This window comes from Stegodyphus dumicola, chromosome 9 (genome assembly GCF_044657685.1).
Source record: "Stegodyphus dumicola isolate Sdum_Otavi_A_Nest chromosome 9, ASM4465768v1".
In the NCBI taxonomy this organism is placed as follows: Eukaryota; Metazoa; Arthropoda; class Arachnida; order Araneae; family Eresidae; genus Stegodyphus; species Stegodyphus dumicola.
This window is the reverse complement of record NC_140776.1, coordinates 77,297,087-77,320,079: the sequence shown is the minus strand read 5'-3', so window position 1 is coordinate 77,320,079 and position 22,993 is coordinate 77,297,087. Positions and strand designations below refer to the sequence as shown.

The 22,993-nt window shown below is 31.3% G+C and overlaps 1 protein-coding gene across 5 annotated transcripts in view; it reads right to left on the bottom strand.

Annotated features, from left to right (window-relative positions):
• The window catches only part of LOC118186934 (patronin-like), a 275,820-nt gene that overhangs the window by 30,503 nt on the left and 222,324 nt on the right, over positions 1-22,993 (bottom strand). For all 5 annotated transcript variants that reach the window (XM_085823647.1, XM_085823648.1, XM_085823644.1 and 2 more), the window contains 2 exons: positions 18,297-20,271; positions 3,807-3,934 (listed from right to left, as the gene is read on the bottom strand). In XM_085823647.1, the coding sequence (XP_085679773.1) occupies positions 3,807-3,934; positions 18,297-20,271 (2,103 nt within the window). The remainder of the gene's footprint in view (positions 1-3,806; positions 3,935-18,296; positions 20,272-22,993) is intronic.

The window sequence follows — 22,993 nt, the reverse complement described above, 5'->3', positions numbered from 1 at the left end:
AAGATGTTAATTCATGATCAATAATACATTTAAAAAATGAGAATCTGTTCTATATTTCATAAGCATTATATTAATTGCAAAATATAATATAAATAGAAAGTGAGATCATGTTTTACATGTAAAATAAAACTTACGTTTCATTAAAGAGTGACATGTACAACTATTTTGTACTGAAAAATTGTAATAACTCTATTTAGTTTTACAAATGAGTAACAAATTGCAGACATACACATAAAAAAATTTTGCCTTTACAATATTAGCTCTGTATAAATATAAACAAAGATACAGTTTCAATAAAATTATGTGCTATTTTCCAAAATAAAGCAATTTTAGAATTGTAATTTCAAATTAATGGAAAGTATAAGCCTTTTTTAAAACTGAAGAGGAAATAAATTTTCAAAGGAAAGGAATATTTAGACAGATACAAAGACAGACATAAAGGCGTAAACCTAATATTCTTATTCATCACAGCATTACATTAGAAATAAAGGTTTTGTTAAGTATAAGCTATATAAACAGATGTCATGAAAATATGAAAGTGCCCAGGACAATGTTAAATTGAAAAAGATACGCTATTAAAAATCCAATGTGAAGCAAACTTTCATTAAAAGCACACAAAAATATTTAACAGACTACTCTACAAGACTACACTATTTTCGTGTTCCTTAACACTGTATGCATTCTTAGTATACACAAATGTCTCATCCTGTTTATATATAAAGTTTGTAACAGAATAAAATGAAAAAGAAATTTCATTATTTATAAGGAATTCATGCCTATTTTTTATGAGTTCATACATAAAAACATAAATATAGCATGTCAAAACATATTCATATACAAAACATAAATATAGCATGTCTTGCTGAAGGTTTCATTAAGTGAATACCAAAGAATATTATGGTGTCTGATAATTGGTTTGCAATAGATGATGATAACTGATCTACAATAGATGATGCTTATCCATTATTTTTGCGTATAACTAAATAGATTGTAAATTTTGATAAAGAATTTAAATTCATGTTATCAGTTACCTTATTAGTCACTAGATACAGAATATAATATAGATATAGTATATATAATACATGAAGAACTGACATCCCCAGAGCAACTAACTATAATTATGCAGTCCTTTATAAATCCTGGCCATTAAACTATCCTACACTAAGTAATAATTTAACTCTTACAAACATGTTTCAACTTCTGAGTAAAAAAATCTAATTTTATACTAATATGATAAAAGAACACATAACGCAAAAACAAAAGTATCCTGAATATCTTTGCTTTTTAATGCTTGTTTAAAGAGGTCACATTTCATATGAATAGTTTAATAGCATAATTTTCAAGTTTACGTATTTATTAATGTGTTGGAAACCATGTAAGTAACCAATTCCAAAAACAAATTGACAGTGTAAAATTAATTAATTAAAAATTAATCTAGATTAAATTTAAAAAAAAATATTCTATACCAAGATAGTATACATGAAATTAGAAACTTGCTTATTAATTATAACAAAGCTGCAAACACATGATTAAGTTCACAGTAATAAACTGAATACATTATGAATTAAATGTTTTAAAATATTATATAAAATTATTTAAAAGATAAAACAGAGATTTAAAATATTCGGAAATGTATTTATTGCATTTAAATCTCTTAGTATATCAAGCAGTTATAACGTGAAAGATAAATTAAGCATATACTGAATGGCAATACTCTGGACACTGGTTATTTACCAGGGTTGCGCCAATGATATATAATACAGCAATATATCTAAAGTCATAAAATAAGCCACAAATTTTGGAAATAGTATGTTCAAAACATGTTTTGTAATCAATTTTATCAGCTGCTCATTTTTCTACAGCAGTTTCATACATAAAACTCTTCTACTTAATACACTGGTGTGCAAAACATAAGCAACAGGTGTTCTTTTTGGCATAACTCCACGAGAAATCATCTGAGAGACATGAAATTCAGAATTAAGAGACAGCATTTTGTATTTAAACGATGAAAGCATAATTGCTCTAAAAATGAATACAATGCATACAGTATGGAATCAAACAAAAACAGGCTTTATTGAACTCATAGTATCGTTACACATGATTGTCTGCACAAAAGGAAGAACAAGCAGGTGTTCCTTAGTATGGGATATGATCTCCCCTTACTGCAATGGTTGCTTCGAACGGTCTCTCCATACTCAGCACCAGATTGTCCAACAGATTTTGAGGTAAGAGTGCCCGTTCCTCAATCAACATCTGTTTCAGTTGCTGGGTGTTTCCCGGAGGATGTAATCGTGTCACAAGCGTCTCCCAAAGCATCCCACACATGTTCTATGGGGTTTAAATCAAGGGAGCACGCTGGCCAATCCATTCGAGTGATATCTTCACTTTTTAGTAGCTTCTGAACAGCAAGAGTCTGGTGTGGTCGTGCATTACCATCCATACAAACGAAGTCTGCTCCAATAGCACCTCAGAACAGATGCACATGGAGAAGGATCACCTCTTGACGATAGCAATATCCGGTTACAGAACTTCTGCCGAAAATGTGGAGCTCCGTCCGCCGGTTCAGCATAATGCCTCTCCAGACGAGATTTTCAAGACACCGTAACAGTCTCTTTCCGTAATGTTACTTAGATTAAACCGTGTCTTGACCTCTCTCCAAATCAATTTGTGTTGAGAATCGCTTGTGGCACTAAAATGATTCTCATCCGTAAGGAGGATACGACTCCATTGATGGAGATGCCCAGTTTTTGCGCTCCGTTCCACCACAGTAAATGGTGATGTCGATGGCCAACTTTCAAAGGGATGCAGCATTCAGGACGGCAGGCGCATAGGCCACCTTTGTGAAGGTGTTTGGACACAGTAAACCACAATTGTCGCCCGTTGCTGTTCACAGTTGTTGAGCTGTGGCGCTTGCTGACTGGTTTCGGACTGTTTTCATCTGCAGGACTATATACCAGTTATCTGCTGCAGTTGTTTTCCTACGACGGCCACCACCAACATTTCTAATAGCTGTACCTATGTAATGGAAGGCTTTCTAAACGTGCAAAACGCCACTTTTGTTGATTCCAAACTCTTCAGCTATACTGGTCACCTACACCAGATTTTTCGCCCCTACACCAGATTTTTTATCATTCTTCAACATGTGAAGTCATTCAGATCATTTCTTCTAGCCATATTTCATGAAAAAACTCCTTGCACTTGCAGCGAATGTCTTTAATTGCATCTCCATCCTTCTTTTTATGGTAATTTCGAGTTGAGCTCGCCAACCGTACACGTTTTGTGTACGCTCATGTAGCCTGTGACGTTTTTTTCTTTGCAAATGCATGACCTTTCTACTGAATTGCGTGTTCATTGCACTGAACACAAGAACCCCTTTTCTAAAATTTCATGGCTATCTGATTAAAATTTACATTGTTGATTAAGTTTTGCACACCAGTGTAGTTGGGGAAGAGGGGAAACAGGGAAAAGAGAGGGAGGAAAACAAATTTGGGAAAAAAGAAGCGATTGAAATTTATTAAAAAATTGATAAAACTATTAACAAGTTTGACACATTCCAAAAATATCAGTTTGGTTTTAACATTCCCTTGTAGTATCTGTCTATTTGACAACTGAAATTGCTGAAAATTTAAAAAAAGTGTTAAGAATTTTATCAAGTTAAACAGCACAGACTTCTGATCCAGCAGAGATGAAATTTGCAGTTCTGTTAGCAAAAGCAAGTTAATATAGCTATATTTAAAAAAGAATGAAGCATGCTTTCTAATGATTAGATATAATGAAATAGCAAGCAAAAGAACATTCAATTTTACCTTTCTTCTTCTTTGATTTGTGCATACTCCTGTTCTTTCTGTGCTCGTTTTCGCTCATATTCAGCTTTTCTTTGAATAGACATGTTCATGATCATTTCTTTTTTACGAGCCATTTCTGTTTCAGCTTCCTGGATTCACAATATTGAAAGTATAGTTATTACACACTTCATACGAATTCCAGCAATTTTAGGGTTTATATAAAAATACATTTAAATGCATACCTGATTTTAGAAGTTATGATTGCAAAAGCAATGATGATAAAAAAAAGTAACTGTTTACTGAGCAATTTTTAATCTGAACTCTTTAATTAAAGGCAGCATAAAATACATAAATTAATTAAAAAGCTAAAAAATTAAAGATTTTCAGTGCATATATGTATATGTGTAAGATAAAAATATGTAAAAGAAATTTAAAATTTTAATTTGGTTACTTCCGCTTTCTCCCCCCAAAGTAGTAATTATTTATAAAATATCAATCTAAACTGCTCCATTTAAAAATTAATCTGCATCATAACATCTTGGATAACACTGCAATGCAGATATCTTTTACCCAATAATTGAATAAGATTTCTATAGAAAACCAAAACTTTGTAATTCTCTCCCAACCTTCTTTTCAATGCAAAATGATTTTTTTGCTTTTGCTTCATTTTTGCAACCTTCCGCTACCTTCAAAAATACATTTCTCAAGTTTATCAATACCGAAGTAAATGTTCTTTAAGAACAAAGCATGATTGTGCTTATGTTGCTTACATTGGATTAATAAAAAATGTGCACGAAAAGTGAATAAAAAGGAATTAAGGGATCTTATCCATGTCTACAAGTTTCTTCATCTGTATGCATATTCTCTGCCTCCAACTATTTCGAAGTTATTGTTTCGTTAAAACTATGAATTATATATTCCCCCAGCTTTTATACTTATATACAAAGAAGTTTTACATTCACTATATAGACGAAATACAAAAAAGTGATTGCATATAAAAAAATTAACAGAAATTTCATTTTGAAGTTGGAGATCCCTTTCTCCCCCCAAAGTAGTAATTATTTATAAAATATCAATCTAAACTGCTCCATTTTAAAATTGCATATAAAATATATAAAAAGTGATTGCATATAAAAAAAATTAACAGAAATTTCATTTTGAAGTTGGAAATCAAATTTAAATGCCATTCAAAAATTGAAGAGAGAAGAGTTTGTATTCATATGTCAATGAAAATAAAATACCAGTTTTAACCATCAGAATAATATAATTGTAATTATTAATATATATTTTTTTCAAAAAAAGAGATTTTATTTATTAAGAATCTAATGCTGTAATATGTAATTATTAATATATATTCTTTCAAAAAAAGAGATCTTATTTATTAAGAATCTGATACTGAGTTTAGTCTAGAAAACTCTGGCAGGACTTAGTACTGGTGCACAGCGAATTGGTAACATTACTTGCAGGAACTAAACATTTAAAATATTTCTAATTCAACAAATTTTGCATATGATTATTAAATAACAATTCTTAAGAATTAACATTTCATGAAAATATTAACAATGTTTTTTTTAATGCCCGAAAATTTATAAACTGCTTACACGAAAATATTTTTGGTATACCAGTTATAACAAATTTATAAATTAAAAAATATTACATACTAGTAAATTACTTAAGAATATCATTGCATGGCATTTAAAAGGGGAAAAAAATCAACCTCGAATTATTCTAGTTTATAAATTGAATCTTCCAAGGCAAGTTGTAAATGGTGTCAAATTTACAACTTGCAATTACAAATTTACAACATTGGTCAATTTTTGTGTTTTGTATTTTACTTTTTGGAATGAGTATGAAATTTTCCTGTTTTTAGTGAAATTTTTCTAACTAGCACCTGATTAATTGGCAATAGCAAAGTAATGGAATTTTTGAAGATCTAAATTTAAAACAGAAAATTAGACTTACGAGATATATATAAAGGGGGGCAATAAATTTAAAAACATGGAAAATATTTATGTTATATAATATAACAAGCATATCCAACCAATGGACCAACAAATTACCCAGAATATAAAGAGGAACAGCTGATCTCTTTTTATGCTCTCAGTTTGAACTTTGAAGGTAGTGCCCATAATTTCTAGAAACAATTCCTATTGAAAGAGACCAGAATTACTTTGCTTGGAAAGATGTAAAGAATGTTACTTTATATCATTGTTAGTATAAAGTGTGCCCTATATTCATGTTTAAACTGAGTTATGAAGACTCTCTTGGATTTAAAACACGTCTGGTGCCGGTGGCCAACATCTTGGCTTTTGTTACATGTTCAGAGGAAGTTAGTATTGGTGAAGAGCACCTGTAGGTTGGATTGGTTTAGACAATCCAATTTCTATCTCTTAAAATGATGGCAAAATAATTAGTCTTTTACTGGGAATGGAGAAAGATGATAAGGAAGTTGAAAGCAACATATAAAGCAAGAAATTTACATGGAAAGAAACTGATGAAGGATTGCAAATTTTTATAAGATTTGCTAAGAAATGTTCATCTACGTCAGTACATAATGTTATGAAGCTTCAATGCATACACAACGAATTTGTAAAACTATGATGATAATCTTGTAAGCAGGACCACATTTGAAGTTATTTGTTAGGCATGGCCAAAATTCAGGGCAATAAGAGCAGCATGTTAGAATTCAGGAAACTTCGAGAGGTGCAATTAGATTTTCTTAGAGTTACAATTCTTTACTTAAATAACTTTAAAAGTAATGGAACAGATTTTTATGAAAAGAAACTTTTGAAGTAAATAAATGAGATTTTGCATTTTTATGCAATTAATATGGTTGCACATAAATCTAAATAAGAACTGTTATTTCTCTCAATCTATATTCAAGAAAATATTTTCTATGGTATACAGAACTGCAAATATCATAAAATGCAACTGGACATTTCAGACATAAAACCAAGCATTTCATTCTGGTTTCCCTCCCTTTGTTTTTTATTATTGAATGGTCTTGGCAGAAGTCTAATAAAATCAAAAGACAGAATCTTAATAGTCCTTGCAAGAACAACAATATAAAAAGCTTTTTCATTCCAGTGAAGAATAAAGCAATAATTTTTAAAATAGATCCACAGATTTTTCTGCATTTTTAACTCATACACATTTCTTCATAAACAGTAAAATGGGTGAAATGACTCTATTCTAGAAAGCTAGGACTAGATTTGGGTTCTATTCTAGAGAGCTTTGCTTGAATTTGCTAAAGAAGATGAAGGTGATATGCCAATGGGGAGGGATACTATTTAATAAAAAGTTCTTTGTGAAATTGGCTCATATATATGCTCTTTGAAATAGGAATATTGTTTGAAAATATGGTATAAACATTTTCAGGATTTTATATGAAAATAATAATTTAGTTTTACCTGTACAATAAGCACAAGGACCGACATATTAAGGTAACCTAGCCTACAACAAATTATGCAAATTGGATTATCAGTTACACTTTTTTGTAAGGATGGAACATTCAAATTCACAGATCTTGCAAGTCTTTAAAAAGATTTAAATTTGCAAAACTTGAATGTTAGTGCCTTTTATTATTCAAATCCTAAGAAAAGAAACTGCCAAATGTCCTAACTGAAAATTCCAAAAACATCAGGTTTATTAACTCACCAAAAAACTGAACACAAGTGGAATCTGATTCACTAAATTTTAACTGTGATGGCCTTGAGTGCCCCACTGTTCCAGTATGACATGCAAAAAATCAAAATTCTCACTCAAGTAATCGATGCACTGCACTTTCTTGAAATCAAATCTCGTGTTACCTCGATTATTCTGGACACAGACAACCAACTACAAATAGCTCCAGGATGGTTCTAAGAACCTATGGCTTGATATAGCAACACGTCGACAAAAAACTGACTCATGTTGGCTACCAGTTGCACTATTCAGTTATGGTTGCTAAATTTTGAACTCTTAATTGAAATCTGAGCAACTACTCAAATGCGTTTATCAAATTATATTGAGAAAATGAACCTCAAGATTCAAGAGTTTAATCATATATTTCATTTACTAAATTTTTTTAATGAACATAACTCTATTTAAAAAAAGTTAACAATTTTTTTTTCATTAAGCGCATATTTCAAACACTACTTTGTTTAAAAACTTTTAATATGAAGTAAAAGCTTTGTTTATTTTTTCTTTGAAAGATTGAGAAATCTGATATTTGCAAATTTTGAAAATTATCAGGATTCAGATTCAAATTCAGTGAAATTTGGGATTTGACTTACATTTAGTTTTTTCCATATATAAAAATTATACATAATTGTAATATTTCTTTGAAAAATTTGAGATGCATCATCGTAATGCCAATGAATGTAGGTTTGTAAATATACATTACACAAAGCAGCAAAGCTGAGGAATGCAATCGGAATAAAATTCTCAACCTCAATATCGACTTCATGAAAATGCCACTCAGGATAATAAAAAGTCCTGAAAAACTTTATAAAAAGAAAACTTTATTGAAAGACTTTATTGCTCTTGAAACTTTATAAAAAGATAAAGTTTCAAGAGCTAAAAATAACTGAATGACAGAACAAGTAAGATGATCAGCTATGTAAAGGAAGATTCACACTAATATTTCTGTCAAAATTTCTTACAGAAGGCATATGAGATAGATATTTTAATCGAACTTTTATTAATGATGGACATTTTCTGACATATTGTGAGAGATTTTAATAAAAAATTGTGTATGTCCTTGTTATACATTTGATGCTAATGCTACTAATATAATTCTGAAATTCAACTCAGGTTCAAAGCACATGGCAGAACTATAACTAATGATGTCATAAAATTTACAGTTCGAACTAAATAGGAAGAAGATTGTCAAGTATAATTAAATATCATTAATGATACATGTAGTTGAAGAATGAACAATTCTGCCACTTGTAAATAATGAATATAACTTTTTTCTGTATTTTCATTTATTCTCTTATATGTAGTTTTTACATGTTATACTGCATCTTTCTGCTTGGACCAACTAGGTTTCAGATTTGAAGGCACCACCCCAAATTTTCTAATCTGTTTCAGCAAATATATTTAGGCATATTATACAAAAAATCTTACATTCATTCCTGGTAATTTTTTATGGCAGAATCAGTTGTACACATTTGTAAATTACAGCTGAAGGTCCGAAACAAAAGCAAGTGTCAAGTTGAGGTCTCTATCGTATGACATTTTGATGTAACGAGGGTTTGAAACTTAATCTGCTGGTATTTGGAAGTACCATGATTGCAAAAAACCTAGCATCTTATTTTGAAATTGAAACTTTATGCTGCAAAACAGCACAAGAATTTTACAATGCACTGCATGAACTTTATAGTAGTCAGAGAATACACTGAAGTACCCATTTCATGAAGACATGCTCTCTTTTGTGAAGTGTCAGACGTACAAGGTGGAAGGCCAGAAGGCCTTTGGGTGACTATTAATATGTGAAACTTTTCATTTCCTTTTTTTTTTTTAAATCTTAGTGAATCTGTCCATTCATACAGAGTATGTTTCCTTTCACTAATCATCCATAAAATAATATTGTGTTTAAAAGTCTAGCAAAATGTGATGTTAATATTTCAAAGCAACATAACTAATTCAAATTAGAAATTCTTTTCAGCCATCTCTTGAAATCACCTCTGTGATAAAACAGATGATTTTTTAAACTGTGGGTTAAAATGCAATTTCAAATTTTGACCTGATTGAGGTCATGAAAATCTAATTCAGATAGAATTTTAAGAAATATTAGTCAAAATCCCTTCAAAATTTTTAATACATTACATTTCCTAGTGAAAAAATACCACTAAGGGTATCATAATAGTGTAGTTTCAACATATAAATTATTTCAAGAACAAAATATGTCACAAACATACAGAGTGCATAACATTTTGCAATACAGGCACACTGGGTGTTAAATATAATTTTGTGATTATGTATTCTCAGCTTGCCAACAGATGGAAGTAGTGTTTATTTGTAAAAAAAAAAAAAAAAAAAAAAAACCGAACTGTGACTTCATATTTGTGTATAAATAGTAGCTCTTTGGTGTTAGTGAATAAACACTGCATAGAATAACACTCTCTGTTTATTACCTTCATGATGCCTCTTTCCCGAGATTATTACAACTCAGAATAATCGGCAGACTGAACATTTTGAAAATAAAAGCCATTCTTGAAAATTTGAAAAAGAAATGAGCGGTTGCAAGGCAGTTAACTACTAAACTGTTATTTGAAGTCGAAACAAGTTTAGCAAATGATATTCCACCAAAGGAAAAAATTTAAATAATCAAATTTGAACTCAATTTTGAATTTTTATGTGCAATATAAAACAGTCAATTTAAAGAAAAAATGGGTTGATCTTTAGATTATGGTAACTTGGCGATTTTTTGGCGAAAATTTGGCGACCAACTCTTCTACAGCAACGCTCTATTTTTTTTTCCCGCCGCCATTTTATCTTCACGAAGTAAAGACATGTTTCTTTTCTTTTTATCTACTGAACACTTCTTCCAAAAATCTACTAGCCGAATTACACTTATGCTAGAAATTTTATCTAACAAAACTGCTTAATCATGACAAATATTCACTGCAAAATTGGGAAAAAGTGCACAATACCATACTCCTTACGCGTTTTTCAAAATAACACATACACATAAACCATGTACACGTTGACTTATTTTTACTTAAAAAAACATCCCAGAATTACACAAAAATGACATTGCGCACACTCTTCACTATATCCATGTACACTGCTTTTTTCTCATAAATTAGAAAAATTTCACGAAAATACATGACAATTTTCTGAATCTTTAAACCCGGTAAAAAGAACATATATGAAATTACCTGATCACTAAAAAGTATATACCCTTTCCAAATATGAACATTTCCACATATAAAATAAATAAAATATCCAAAAACTTTTACCTCTAAATCATCTATTATATTATAAACGTCACCAACAAATTCATACCACAAGCATTACAAATACTTAGTGTCAAATATTTAAATTATTTCCATGCACGTTTACTTCAACTAAAACGTATACCAAATTCCTACAAACATAAAATTCACAAAATAACTATCATTTAATTAAAATATAATTAAATTCAAAAACACTACTTAAAAATAAGCACATACATTAAATTAATAAAAATTAGCTTACAATCCTAATTACTTTAAACTAAATCATTACTAATAACAATTTTCCCAATAATACCAAATTACTTTACTTCCTTACATTTAGAACAATGCATAAAAATAATATCCTCAAATAATTAAAAATACTAACTTGCCTGATCTTCTTCAGAATCTTGATTACGTGTCCGATAAACTTTTCTTATTTCTGTTTCAGGATCTTTAAAATCATACTTATAGTTCACAGCAAGGTACCAGGTAAAATAAATAACTTAATAAAACATCTTTACTTCTATCTCGCACAACCTTAAAGAAACACTTATTACTACCCCTTTCAATCCCACTAAATACCCATTTCGAATTCACTTTAGTTAGGGCCATGGGATCCAAAAATTAACGAACACTGTTTCACACAACACAGAATAAAGCCAAATACAAAATTTCCAGATTTTTTCCCGATTTCCCCCCTTTTCCGATTAAAGAACCGTAATTCGTCCATTAATATCACATGACATATCCCATGATCTCTCATTTCCCTCACACAAAATAATGCATAATCGGAACTGAGTACTGCTCACATTATTACCAAAGTCCCAGGTAGTAACATTTATCGCCTCCAAAATGTCGCCAAACTACCAGTTACCATATTCTAAAGATCAGCCAAAAATGTTATATGGAATTGCTCAAAATTCTTCTGCTGAAACTGGATCTAATATTATGCATCACATTGTGCATGCTGTGCTGAGGGTAAAAGTAAAATTGTATTGTGAGCTGTCTTCTTAACAATAGTAGCCGAATCTCTGCAATTCCAGAGTATTTATAAAGAAAATTAAAATTACCATTGAAAGAATATATTTTTTTTTAATCTGCATTCTTTTGGTGAAAAGAACAAAAAACATTGGCATCGAAAGAAAGTTGAACTTACTCTGTGAAATAAAAAAATACATAACTCATGAACCTCAAAACTACAAAACTCTTTAAATCATCAGAGTGTCAGTCATAACAAATACCAGCATATGGACACTAGATGTATAAATCAAGTCCAAACTCCACACATTCAGCATCACTTTGACATACCCCAGTGGCCCCATCTGAATGAGATTTCCCTTTCAATCAGTATTGATAAGATATGGAAAATAGCAATTAAAGAATAATAAAAAAAATATATAAAGGGGGGGATAACCAGGAATGCCATAGTGATGAAAACCTTGTTTTGTTGGTTCAGATTTTCAAATGCATGATGCGTATTTAAATATAAGTGTAGAAAAAGCTTTTAAAAAGCAACATATCATTTTGGGACATTGAATCTATAGAATTCCTGATCAAGGACAAAATCAAATGGTTTTACAAATATCTGAAAACTCGATTATTCAAAAGAGTGACAGATACAAAGTTAGACTTCCATGGAAAGATAAAAATGTGACTTAAGTCACAGTTTTAAGAATTCTGGAAAACTTTTAAATTTGTTCAGATAATTTAAATGAAACTTTCACGTGCAATATAAACAAGTGACAGACCGTCAATTTAAAGAAGAAATAATAGAAAGGGTAGATACTAGTACTCCATCCGGGAAACAAAATTACTATATTCCTCACCGTTTTGTCATTGTGAAGATCATAATCCGACAAAACTTTGCATTGTTTATGATGCTTCTTCAAAGGAAAAAAAATCAGGATAATTTACTTCAAAGACCAAATCATTTTCTTGAACTTCTGAAAATTTTCCAACTTCATCGAATTGCATTTACGCCAGACATTCAAAAGGCATTTTTGCAAATTTGTATTGCTTCTGAAGGTCAGTATGCTATATGATTTTTCTGGACTAACGAGAATTCGAGTTTGACCAATCCAAGGATTCAAGTTTATAGAATGTGTTATGTAATTTTTGCAGTGAAATCAAGTCCATTTTTGCTCAGCACTTGCATTAAGCATTATTTAAAGAAATTTGAAAATATCTATTCCAGAAACGTTAGAAAATGTATGTTGATAATTTTATTTGTAGCTTAGATATGGAGAAGGATGCTGTACAAATATATCATGCAGTTGATGATATAACGAAAAAAGCATCAATGACTTTGATGAAATGGAATTCTAATTTGAACACTTAAAAGAATACTATGAATCAAATAACAACTTTGTCAGTTTTAAATTGCCCAATTGCCGTTCCATCTCAACGACTTTTGGACTTCAGTGAGACACTAAAAGGCATTGAATGGGCTGAAATTATCTCACCAGAAGTGTAAGACAAATTGAACGAGTGATATGTGATCTATCAAATATCCAAATACCTTGTTGGTATTCTCGCGATGTTGATGAAACGCCTGAAATGTTGGAACTACATTGTTTTTATGTTTCATCTCAAAAAGCTTACTGAATTAGCAGTGTACATGAAATTCCACAGCTTTAAATGTTCTGGAGCAAGTTTAGTGACAGCTAAAAGCACAGCGGCTCTTCTCAATAAATTATCTTTACCAAGACTCGAATTTGTGACAGTAGTGTCAAGTACAAGACTTATAATCCATATGTATTTTCCTCACGCAAAGATTCATTTCTGGACTGATTCACTGAAGAACTCATCAAGGAGATGAAAAATATTCGTACAAAATCACAAATATGTGGTATCATTGTCCTCGATCAGACAATCCTGCAGACAAAATCACACGTAGTGTTAAAGTGAATGAGCTTGTAGTAGATCCGAGTGATGGTGGCATGGACGTCTGTGGCTACATAAAGATGAAATAAAATGGTCTAAAATGCATGAGCATTGTAAGATAATGGACGCTGGTGAAGAGAGAGTTACAACTCAAGTTACCAGCAGTGTTCAGCCTTTACAACCCGTGTTAAAGATAGAGAACTTTGGTGACTTAGGGAAACTTCTAAGAGTAACATCATTTATACTTAAATCATAGACAATTTAAAGTCACAAAATACAGTGACTGGTCCTGTGACCAAAATGAAATATGTAATGCTACATGTTATTGGATTAAGTTAACACAAAGTATTTTTTTTTTTTTTTTTTTTTTTTTGCAGAACTGAATGATGTTAAATATAAAGAACCCTAGCATCCAAATTCCAAAATGTTTGGTTTAAATACAATAATTGATGAAAAGGGTTGTTAAGAGCTGGGAGTAGATTAGTAAAATCATCATTAGTGTCTATGAAATTCAACCTATAATATTACTAAATAATTATTTTTAACTGTCATAAAAAGTGTCTTTATAGTGGTGTAAATGAAACTTTAGTGGAAGTAAAGTGGAAATTTTGGATTTTAAAAGCTGGACAATTTGTAAAATCTGTGCTATACGATTGTAGACGTTGTAAAAAGTATAATGCTAGAGCTGTACATGAGATATCAGCTCCTCTTCCTGCTGAATGAATGGAGAAAGCTTGAATATTTGATAAGTGGGGTAGATTTTTGCTGGACTTTGTACTGAAAAGATGGTACAAAAGTTGTATGCAGTCAAAAGTCTTTAATCTGGACATCCATAATCCGGAATGATCTATAATCCGAACCTCAAAGCTACAAACTTTCTGTGCATGCATAAATGCATAATGTGTCTATGCATGCACGTAATACCTTTACGCATGCACATATGCGTTTACTCATGTGCATAATACGCATAGTCAAAAGTCTTTAATCCGGAATAATCTATAATCCGGACCTCAAAGCTACAAACTTTCTGCGCATGCATAAACGCGTAATGCGTCTACGCATGCGCATGATACCATTACGCATGCGCGTTTAATGTATAACGGATGGTATAAGCTAAGCTAAAATTATCTATCTATTTCAGTTAACATTGCAGATTGCGTTGTTCCTTAATCTTCTAATTAGATCCAGCTTATTATTTTTTGCAGACTGTTAGAGCAATTTTATAAAAAGTAAGCTTGAACTTTCGATTATGTCAAAAAGAACTTCCGATTCTGGAGCTGCCAAAGGATCTACGACGCGGCGTGCAATGAATTGGAAATTGATCTGTCAGCACTATTCTTAACTTTAGGGCAGATGTTTTTATTTTATTCGGCTTATAATTCCTTACTAAATGTAGTATTTCATCTCGATGTACTCCGTCTTTGATATGATTTAAATCAAATTCCTCGTCATTATAAATATCACGAATACAAATCAAATAGTTTTCTGGTTGCAATTTTCTAATTTCGACTATGCATAATCTATGCTTTACGCATGCGTGTGTTGGAAGAAATGTTTAATAAAGTAAACAAATAAATATTAAGCTTTTTTTGTTATAAATTTTGATACACTTTAGATCATAATTGCTCTTTATTTCATAAATTATGGTTTCATATTTTAAATTTTATAATTTCTGCATGGCATCTTACCAGATTTAAACTGATGATTTATAATCTGGAAAAACGGATAATCCGGAATTGCCGAAGTTCCGACGAGTCCGGATTAAAGACTTTTGACTGTATTTTATTGTTTACGTGGGCAGTGACTCGGGGAGTTCATTTAGAATTAGTAGCAAATTTAAGTACAGAGTGTTTTACTCAAACATTGCATTGATTTTTTGCACCTAGAGGTATCTGTACAGTTATTTATTCTGACTATGCTAAGACCTTTAAAACTGCAGATCGTGAATTAAAGTATTTATATAAATTGTGCAAAGACAAAAAAGTTCTAATTTGGAAATTTATTGTAGAAGGTGCTCCTTGGTGCGGCAGATTCAGGAATGTTTGGTAAGATCTGTAAAAACTTGTTTAAAAGGTAGCTTAGGCAAAGCTACCTTTATCCTATGAAGAATTGTGTAATGTTTGAAGTTGAAGCTGTTAATCAATTCTAGACCTATAATCTATGTATATAATGAACCTGATAACTCTTTTATACCATCTCATTTTATGACTGGATCCTGACTAACTGTTTTACCTGAATCTAAATTAGAATCCACAGGATATCAGTTGATTAAAAGATGGAAACATAGACAATTACTATTACAGCATTTTTGGAAAAGGTTTTATACAGAATATTTGCTAGAATTAAGATCAGTCATGTTTTCAAAAACTTCAAAAAAACTTAATTTTAAACTCTTACGTTTAAAATTAAGGATGTTGTACAAGAAGATAATGTGAAACACTATAACTGGAAGTCAGATACGATTAAAGAACTATTTCTTGGAAGGGATGACAGAATTAGATCTTGTGAAATTCAACACTGGATAAGGGTGTCGTTAGAAGTGAAATGCTGTAATTAGAAGTCAGATGGGTTTAAAGAACTATTTCCTGAAAGGGATGATAGAATTAGATCTTGTGAAATTTAACTGCGTAAGGGTGTCCAGTCTTGTGATCTTTCAGTTTAGATTTTTAAAAGTTATTTTTGATTCAAAAGCCATTTTTGACTCACACTGATGAGTTTCACCATTTGCATATAAAGCTCAAGAGGAATCTGTAAAGTGATCGAGTGACTCCAACTTAAAACTTGCGTTTCTACAAAAATCCTTGACTGAATTGCGAATCAGAGTTAGAACTGAATTTCCCGCAATTTCTTAAATGGCATGAAATGTTCTTCTGCATTCAGCATTACATGCGTATGTTAAATAACATTTTCCAGCTTTTTCCAAATATAGCTCGATGGCAAAAAACAATGAAGATGCTTTATGTTCAGTAATTTAAAGTACAGCACCATTTCATTGGTTAGGCAGCAATAAATGACGTAAATGTGATTTTCCTTCATTAATTTTTGCACACTTGACACAGATTTTAAAACTATTACTTTGTTTACCAACAAAATAAATTATTCTACGGTAAAATATTTATTGTCATGTCTTTGTTTTATATTTAATAAAATCTTGATGACAAAAAGGGGTCACGAATGAAAAACGTTTAAGAAGCATTGACATAAATTATCAAAGTGATTAAAGATTGTTTAAAGGATTCAGCAAACCAGTGCTTGCAAGGCCATCAAATCTTAATGTTGTCATTTATGTCGAATAAGTAATTGCTCATCAATTTCTGATTTCCAAATTTGATTTATGTTTAAAGGGCGAATGTTCCCCTTTTTTACTTTAATAAGAACATCTACAATTTCAGTTTCTTCAGCATGATACAGAATTCACAAAATTGGCAGTAAGATACTATTTCTAAGTTGCATAGTTTAGATTTAATATGAACTGTGGCAAAATATCTTAAAGGACAGAAAACTTGATTCAGTTACAAAAATAATCAAAATTCAAAAAGACTAACTGAGATGTAAGCATGTATTTAAAAGGGAAGAATATAAAATGTCATGCTGAAATATATAACAGAAACAGGATAGTTCCCCCAAGTCTTGATTTTTAAAATTCTGAAATAAAACTTTAAAAGTTTGCTTAAAAATTTACCCCAGATATGAAGTTCTTGCTTGTTAAATTTTCTAACCTAAGAAGTCAGGTAAGTATTTTTATGAAATTATACTAGTTTAGTGAGTTTTAAAGATGTGTATAAACTTTATTTCCTTCAAAGATGAAAAACCTTTTACGTTTCAGTTGACTAACTGATCTCTTGTTGCTGAAGCATCAAGCTTTGCATTTCAGTCTCCACTCACATGACTGAAAGGAAAATATTTCTGAAGGCTCCAGATAGTTTTTACTAACTGATATGTCCTCGAAAATAATGTGCTGATTAGCATAAGATAATTGCCAATAAAATCAATCAATATATACATTTTAAAAAATATTACTATCTGAATACATACATTAATTACTGAACTCTGCAAACCAAGAAAATGATAGAATTGAGGTAAATTATATGTATTATGCAAAGAAAACTCCTTCTGTAGTGAGGTATAATTAATTTGAAAATATGCTTAATATATTTATTACAGATCATTGTAATCTCCTCCTCTTTCGATGTTCTTTGTGGTTTATGTTGTTAAATGTTACTTGCATCACTTTTAATAAACTTTCCCTCTTAGAAATACTTCCCAATCCTCTGACGTTAAAGAAAAATTTTCTAATAATGTTCTTTAGAATGGAAAACTTCTATATAGCATACTAATACAAATTTAAGTTCCTCTCATTTTATATACTTTGTTTAATCATTTGGAATCACAAACAGAAAAAAGTTGAAAAATGATCTTGACTACATTAACTTCTCATTCATTCTCAGTGGTCTAATTCACCTTACTATTAATTATTTTTTATGAATGCACACTATAAAAGAATAATAAATATAAGTTCTTACAGGCATTAGAAAATACATAAGCTTATGTATGTAAAAGTGTAAAATATCTATAGATTACATCTAAGTACATCAAATTATCTGAAATACAGTAAAATATTTCATAATATTCACTTCCAAAATAGTTGTATTATTTTAGCATTAAGAATTTTAAAGGAATAAAAGGTAAATGAAAAACATACCGGATCAGGATGCACCAAATCTGCACCAATAACAAAACCAAATGAACTAGTATCTTCTGGAACATCGGTTGGCACCATTTGGTCACTTACTTGCTTTGGCACATCAATTTCTAATGCAGGTTTCATGCTCCTAAATGTTTTAGATTTTGTTTTCTTTGTGTCTTTTTCAATAGGAATGTAAAAGCCTTGTTTATCATCTTTAGACTTTTTATGAAGATCTGGTTCTTCAAGTTTGTTGTTATCTGGCACTTGAGGTAACACAACATGTATTTCAGTTGTAGGCTTTGCTTTTATTAATTGTTCATTTGAAGACTTTGATTTTGAAGGATCATGAGATGATATGACTGGAATATTTTCTGAGTGAATTTTATTTGACACAGAAGCAACTGCCTGAGGTTTTGATACATTTTGTTTTTGTCGGTTTTCTGGCTTTATAACTTTAGAATATAAATCTTCTTTAGCAGGTGACCTTGTTAAACTAGGAAATGGTGATAAGGAAGCAGCAGTGCAATCTAATGTTTGATTATTAATGAAATTTTGTCCTGGTATTTGAGGTGATGCAACAAAGCCAGGAGTTGTAAAACATATACCTCGTTTAGTTAGAAAAGAAGAATCATTAAAATCCCACTGACCATGTCCTTTACTGATTGGAGATTCAAGTTGACTATGAAGAAAGAAATGTGAGCTATCATCAATACTATCTTTCATTAGATTCTCAACTTGTTCTTGTTGAAGAGAAATTCGGGATATATCAGCTTGCAAATCAGTAAGACTAGTATTTAGGTGTTCGATAGAAGTCTGAAGATCAATATTTAAATTTTCAGTATCAACATCACTAATGAAGTCCAAACTAGGTTCTACAGTTATATCTTGCAAGGCTAATTGTTCAACAGTATCATTTTGGTTTAACCACTTCTTCTGCACATTGTCTAAATCTTCTGCAATTTCTTGCATAGACATCCGTTTCACCAGAGTAGGGGAAGCAATAGCAGCTGTTTCTTTCAACTGAGGATATTCTGCTCCACAGACTTCTTTACCAGTTCCACTATCAGGTGTTCCTGCATCAATACCAGCATTCTTACTAACAGCTTGCAAGAAAGCTGCTTTGCCTAATTTTTGACGCTGCTTTTTCCACAATAGCTCCATACGCTTTTTTTTAAGCTCAATTTTTCGTTTCTTTTCTTCAAGTTTCATTCGAATATCACACAGCTGCACATTTAATAAGTTATCACCTGATTCAGTTGGAGTTTCATGCCCAGAATCTGTTTGAGGAAAGTTGATATTAGCTGCACGTTGCTGCTGCCATGTTGTTGTATTAGGTAAAGCAGCAAAGGTTGTTTTTTTACCTTCACCATCAGTTCTTCTAGCATTAGAAGATTTAACAGAAAATTTCTCTTTTTCTAATACATCTCTTTCATGAGGCATATATACAATACTGATAGAATTACTGTTTGGGTCCCTCAACTTTGAAAGTTGAGCAAAACTTGTGGTAGAGAAATTGTGTTTTGTATCTACATCACTCAAACAAATTCCTGAGCTTTGAGAACTAGATGATCCTGGCACACTTTCACCTCCAAAACTCTTCGGAGATGATTTTTCATTGTTAGATTTCCAAGATTTATTTTCAGTGATATTTGAAGCAGAGACAGAACGTAATGGCCCATCCCCACTTGCAAGATGACTATAATATTCTTCTAGACTTCTTCTCCCTCTCCTTTGTTCTTGAAATCCATTCAACAAACTTATTTCACCATCAGGCCGAAGTGCATGCAAACTACTTTCACTGCTCTTTCGAAGACCAAATCCTGTGCTTTCTCTAGGAGGAGATTTTTGAACACCAGCGCCATCTCTTGATGAACGAGTCAACCGCCTTGGTAGAGATGAATCTTCTGCATTTGCAGCAGAAGGCTGTGATATACTGCTACTAGAACTCTCACCCTCTACAGTATGCCTTGACATTTCCAGATTGGTATGCCTAAAGGGAGGAGAACTTTATTATAACTTACAATAAAAGTAAATTCTCAAAAATGCTAGAAAAACTGTTAATAATAAATTTACGTTTTCCATTAGCCATTACTCTTCTTACAGTAGACTCTTACTGTTTTGGTTCATTTTAACCAGCAATACTTTCAATATGATTCCCCCCCTTTGAATCAAATTTTGGATGTTTACTCAAGGCAATGTTATTGTGCTGTCATGAGGTAATGTAATAGATATAATATTTATACAGTACAAAGTCCGAGATCCAGATGTCCAATATCCGGAATGATCTAAAATCTGGAGCTTAAAGCCACCAACAAAATTTTGTTAGTAATTTTTTTATGCTTTAAGCATGCACATTTGATTTTCCCCCCATAATAAAACATGTGGAGGGTCCCGATTCTTAACCTCACTTCTTCACTAAATAAAATACCTCGTCATTGAAGAAACAATCATTTTAGCATAAATTTGTATGATCAATAATTTGGTTCTGTAGCTGCATATCTGCTTGGCATACATCTCAAACCGAAACATTCTACATAGAAACATCATTGATTTTACCAAGGCCAACTTATACTCACAGTTCCTGATGCCAACCTGGCGAATCATTATTTAGTATATTTTGCTTTCATCACCACATGTTTATCAACACATAACAACTTGAGTAATGACTCATGCAGCAATGGTTAAAAAATTTTTTTATATTAGTAATTTAATAATAAAGAGGATGGTAACCTTTTATGTTGACATTACACTTGGTTATGATTACAGATTTAAGTTAAATGTGCTAAATTTTGACGAGGAAAAATTTAACAAAAATTTCTTTACATAATACATGTTGTTAATCATACTCATAGGCAAAAAGATTACATTTAGTGCGATTTGAATTAAGAATAATGGATTTTTTATTCACATAAACCTAGAACCGGGGACAGAGCTCGTATGGCCACACTGGGTGGCAGAATTTAGGAAAGACAAAATTTTTGGAATTCAGAGAAGCACCAAGTAACAAAATTAAGTGATGACAAGATTTTTAGAATTTAGGAAAAGAACTGGGGCCCAAAATTTAGGAGCGGCAAAAACTTAGAAATTAGGCAGAATTTAGGACCTGCAGATCAGGCAATAAACTATCTCAGGAGGTAATATATCTAGCGCCAGCCCTCCGTAAGCTTAAGTATATGTAAGCTTAAGTAAGCTTAAGTACTATTCACAACTCGGATAAGTCTTAAGCATGTGCAAGAAATAGATGTAAGTATAAAAAATAACTAAGTTAATACAATTCAGGCTTAATTGTCTGGAAAGAGGAAGACAAAATTTAACAGAACAACTTGTCTGTCATCGCTAATTTCATGCTACATAACAAATAATGTATAGCAGACACTGTTAAGCTAGGCTAAAATTATACTGATTCCAAGGAATTTCATTTAATATAGCAGATTGGGGTTTTTTCTTAATTTTCCGATTTGATCCAACTTATTATTTTTTGCAGGCTGTTATTATTACAGGATTTTTATGACAATTAAAGTTTGAACTTTCAATTATGTGGAAAAGAATTTCTAATTCTACAGCTGCAACCCAATCTACAAAGCGAAAGAATGTTTTGATGTCCATTACACAAAAAGTGGAACTGCTGGAAAAAAAAAAAAAAAAAGGATATAGGTAATATTCGTCTCAAAATTATGTGAGGAGTATGTCATTGCAAAGTCAACTGTATATGACATAATAGAAAAAGGAATTTTTTTGTGGATTCCAACAGCCCAATTGAAATGATTAACAGAAAATTTATTCGCTATGCTAAAAGTGATGATCATGACAAAGTGATGATTGAATGGGCCAGACAGCATTGCAGCGAGGGCATGCCATTGACATCTAATGCTAATGGCTCAAGCCAAAATATTTCATGAAGAAATAAACTTAAATCTTCAGTGCACATATTCGACTGGTTGGTTAACTAAATTTTAAAATCACCATGTTATAAGGCAATAAGAAATTTCAGGTGAAAAAGCTTCAGCTGATACTGAAGCTTCTGAACTATTTGCAGATGAATTCATTGAACTCATTGATAGTAAAAAGTTATCTCCAGGACAAATTTACAATGCTGACGAAATTGGTCTTTCCTGGCAAAATACCTTGTCAACCTCTACAGGAAAGACTCCAAGTGATGTCAAAGATTCCAAAGTGAGACTAACAATTTTAGCATGCACAAATGCTGCAGGAATGCACAAGTGTAAACTTTTTGTAATCGGAAAAAATATCACCTAAAGCATTTAAAGGAGAAAGATTTTCCCCGTTATATATTGTGCAAATAAAAGAGCATGGATGACACAAGCATTAATGAATGATTGGTTTGAAAATCATTTCATACCCGAGGCTAGACAAAATTTGAATTTGCTCAGTTTAGCTGATGATGCAAAAATTGTCCTGACTGTAGATAACCGTTTGGCTCATATTTCATTTACTTTAAGTGAAAGATAATGTATAAGTATTATTCTTTTTTCCAACCTTTACGCCCACCATACAGCCTATGAATATTGGAATAGTGTGCACGTTGAAATGCAAATATAAAGTCCACTCACTTCCAACAGTTAAGCACGAAGATGTAAAATGCAAAAAAATAAAAAAAATCAACAAATACTGCTTTGATTGACACAAAATTCAGCAGGAAAGTAGCATACATATTCATGCATAAAACAAAATCAATAATTATATACAGAAAT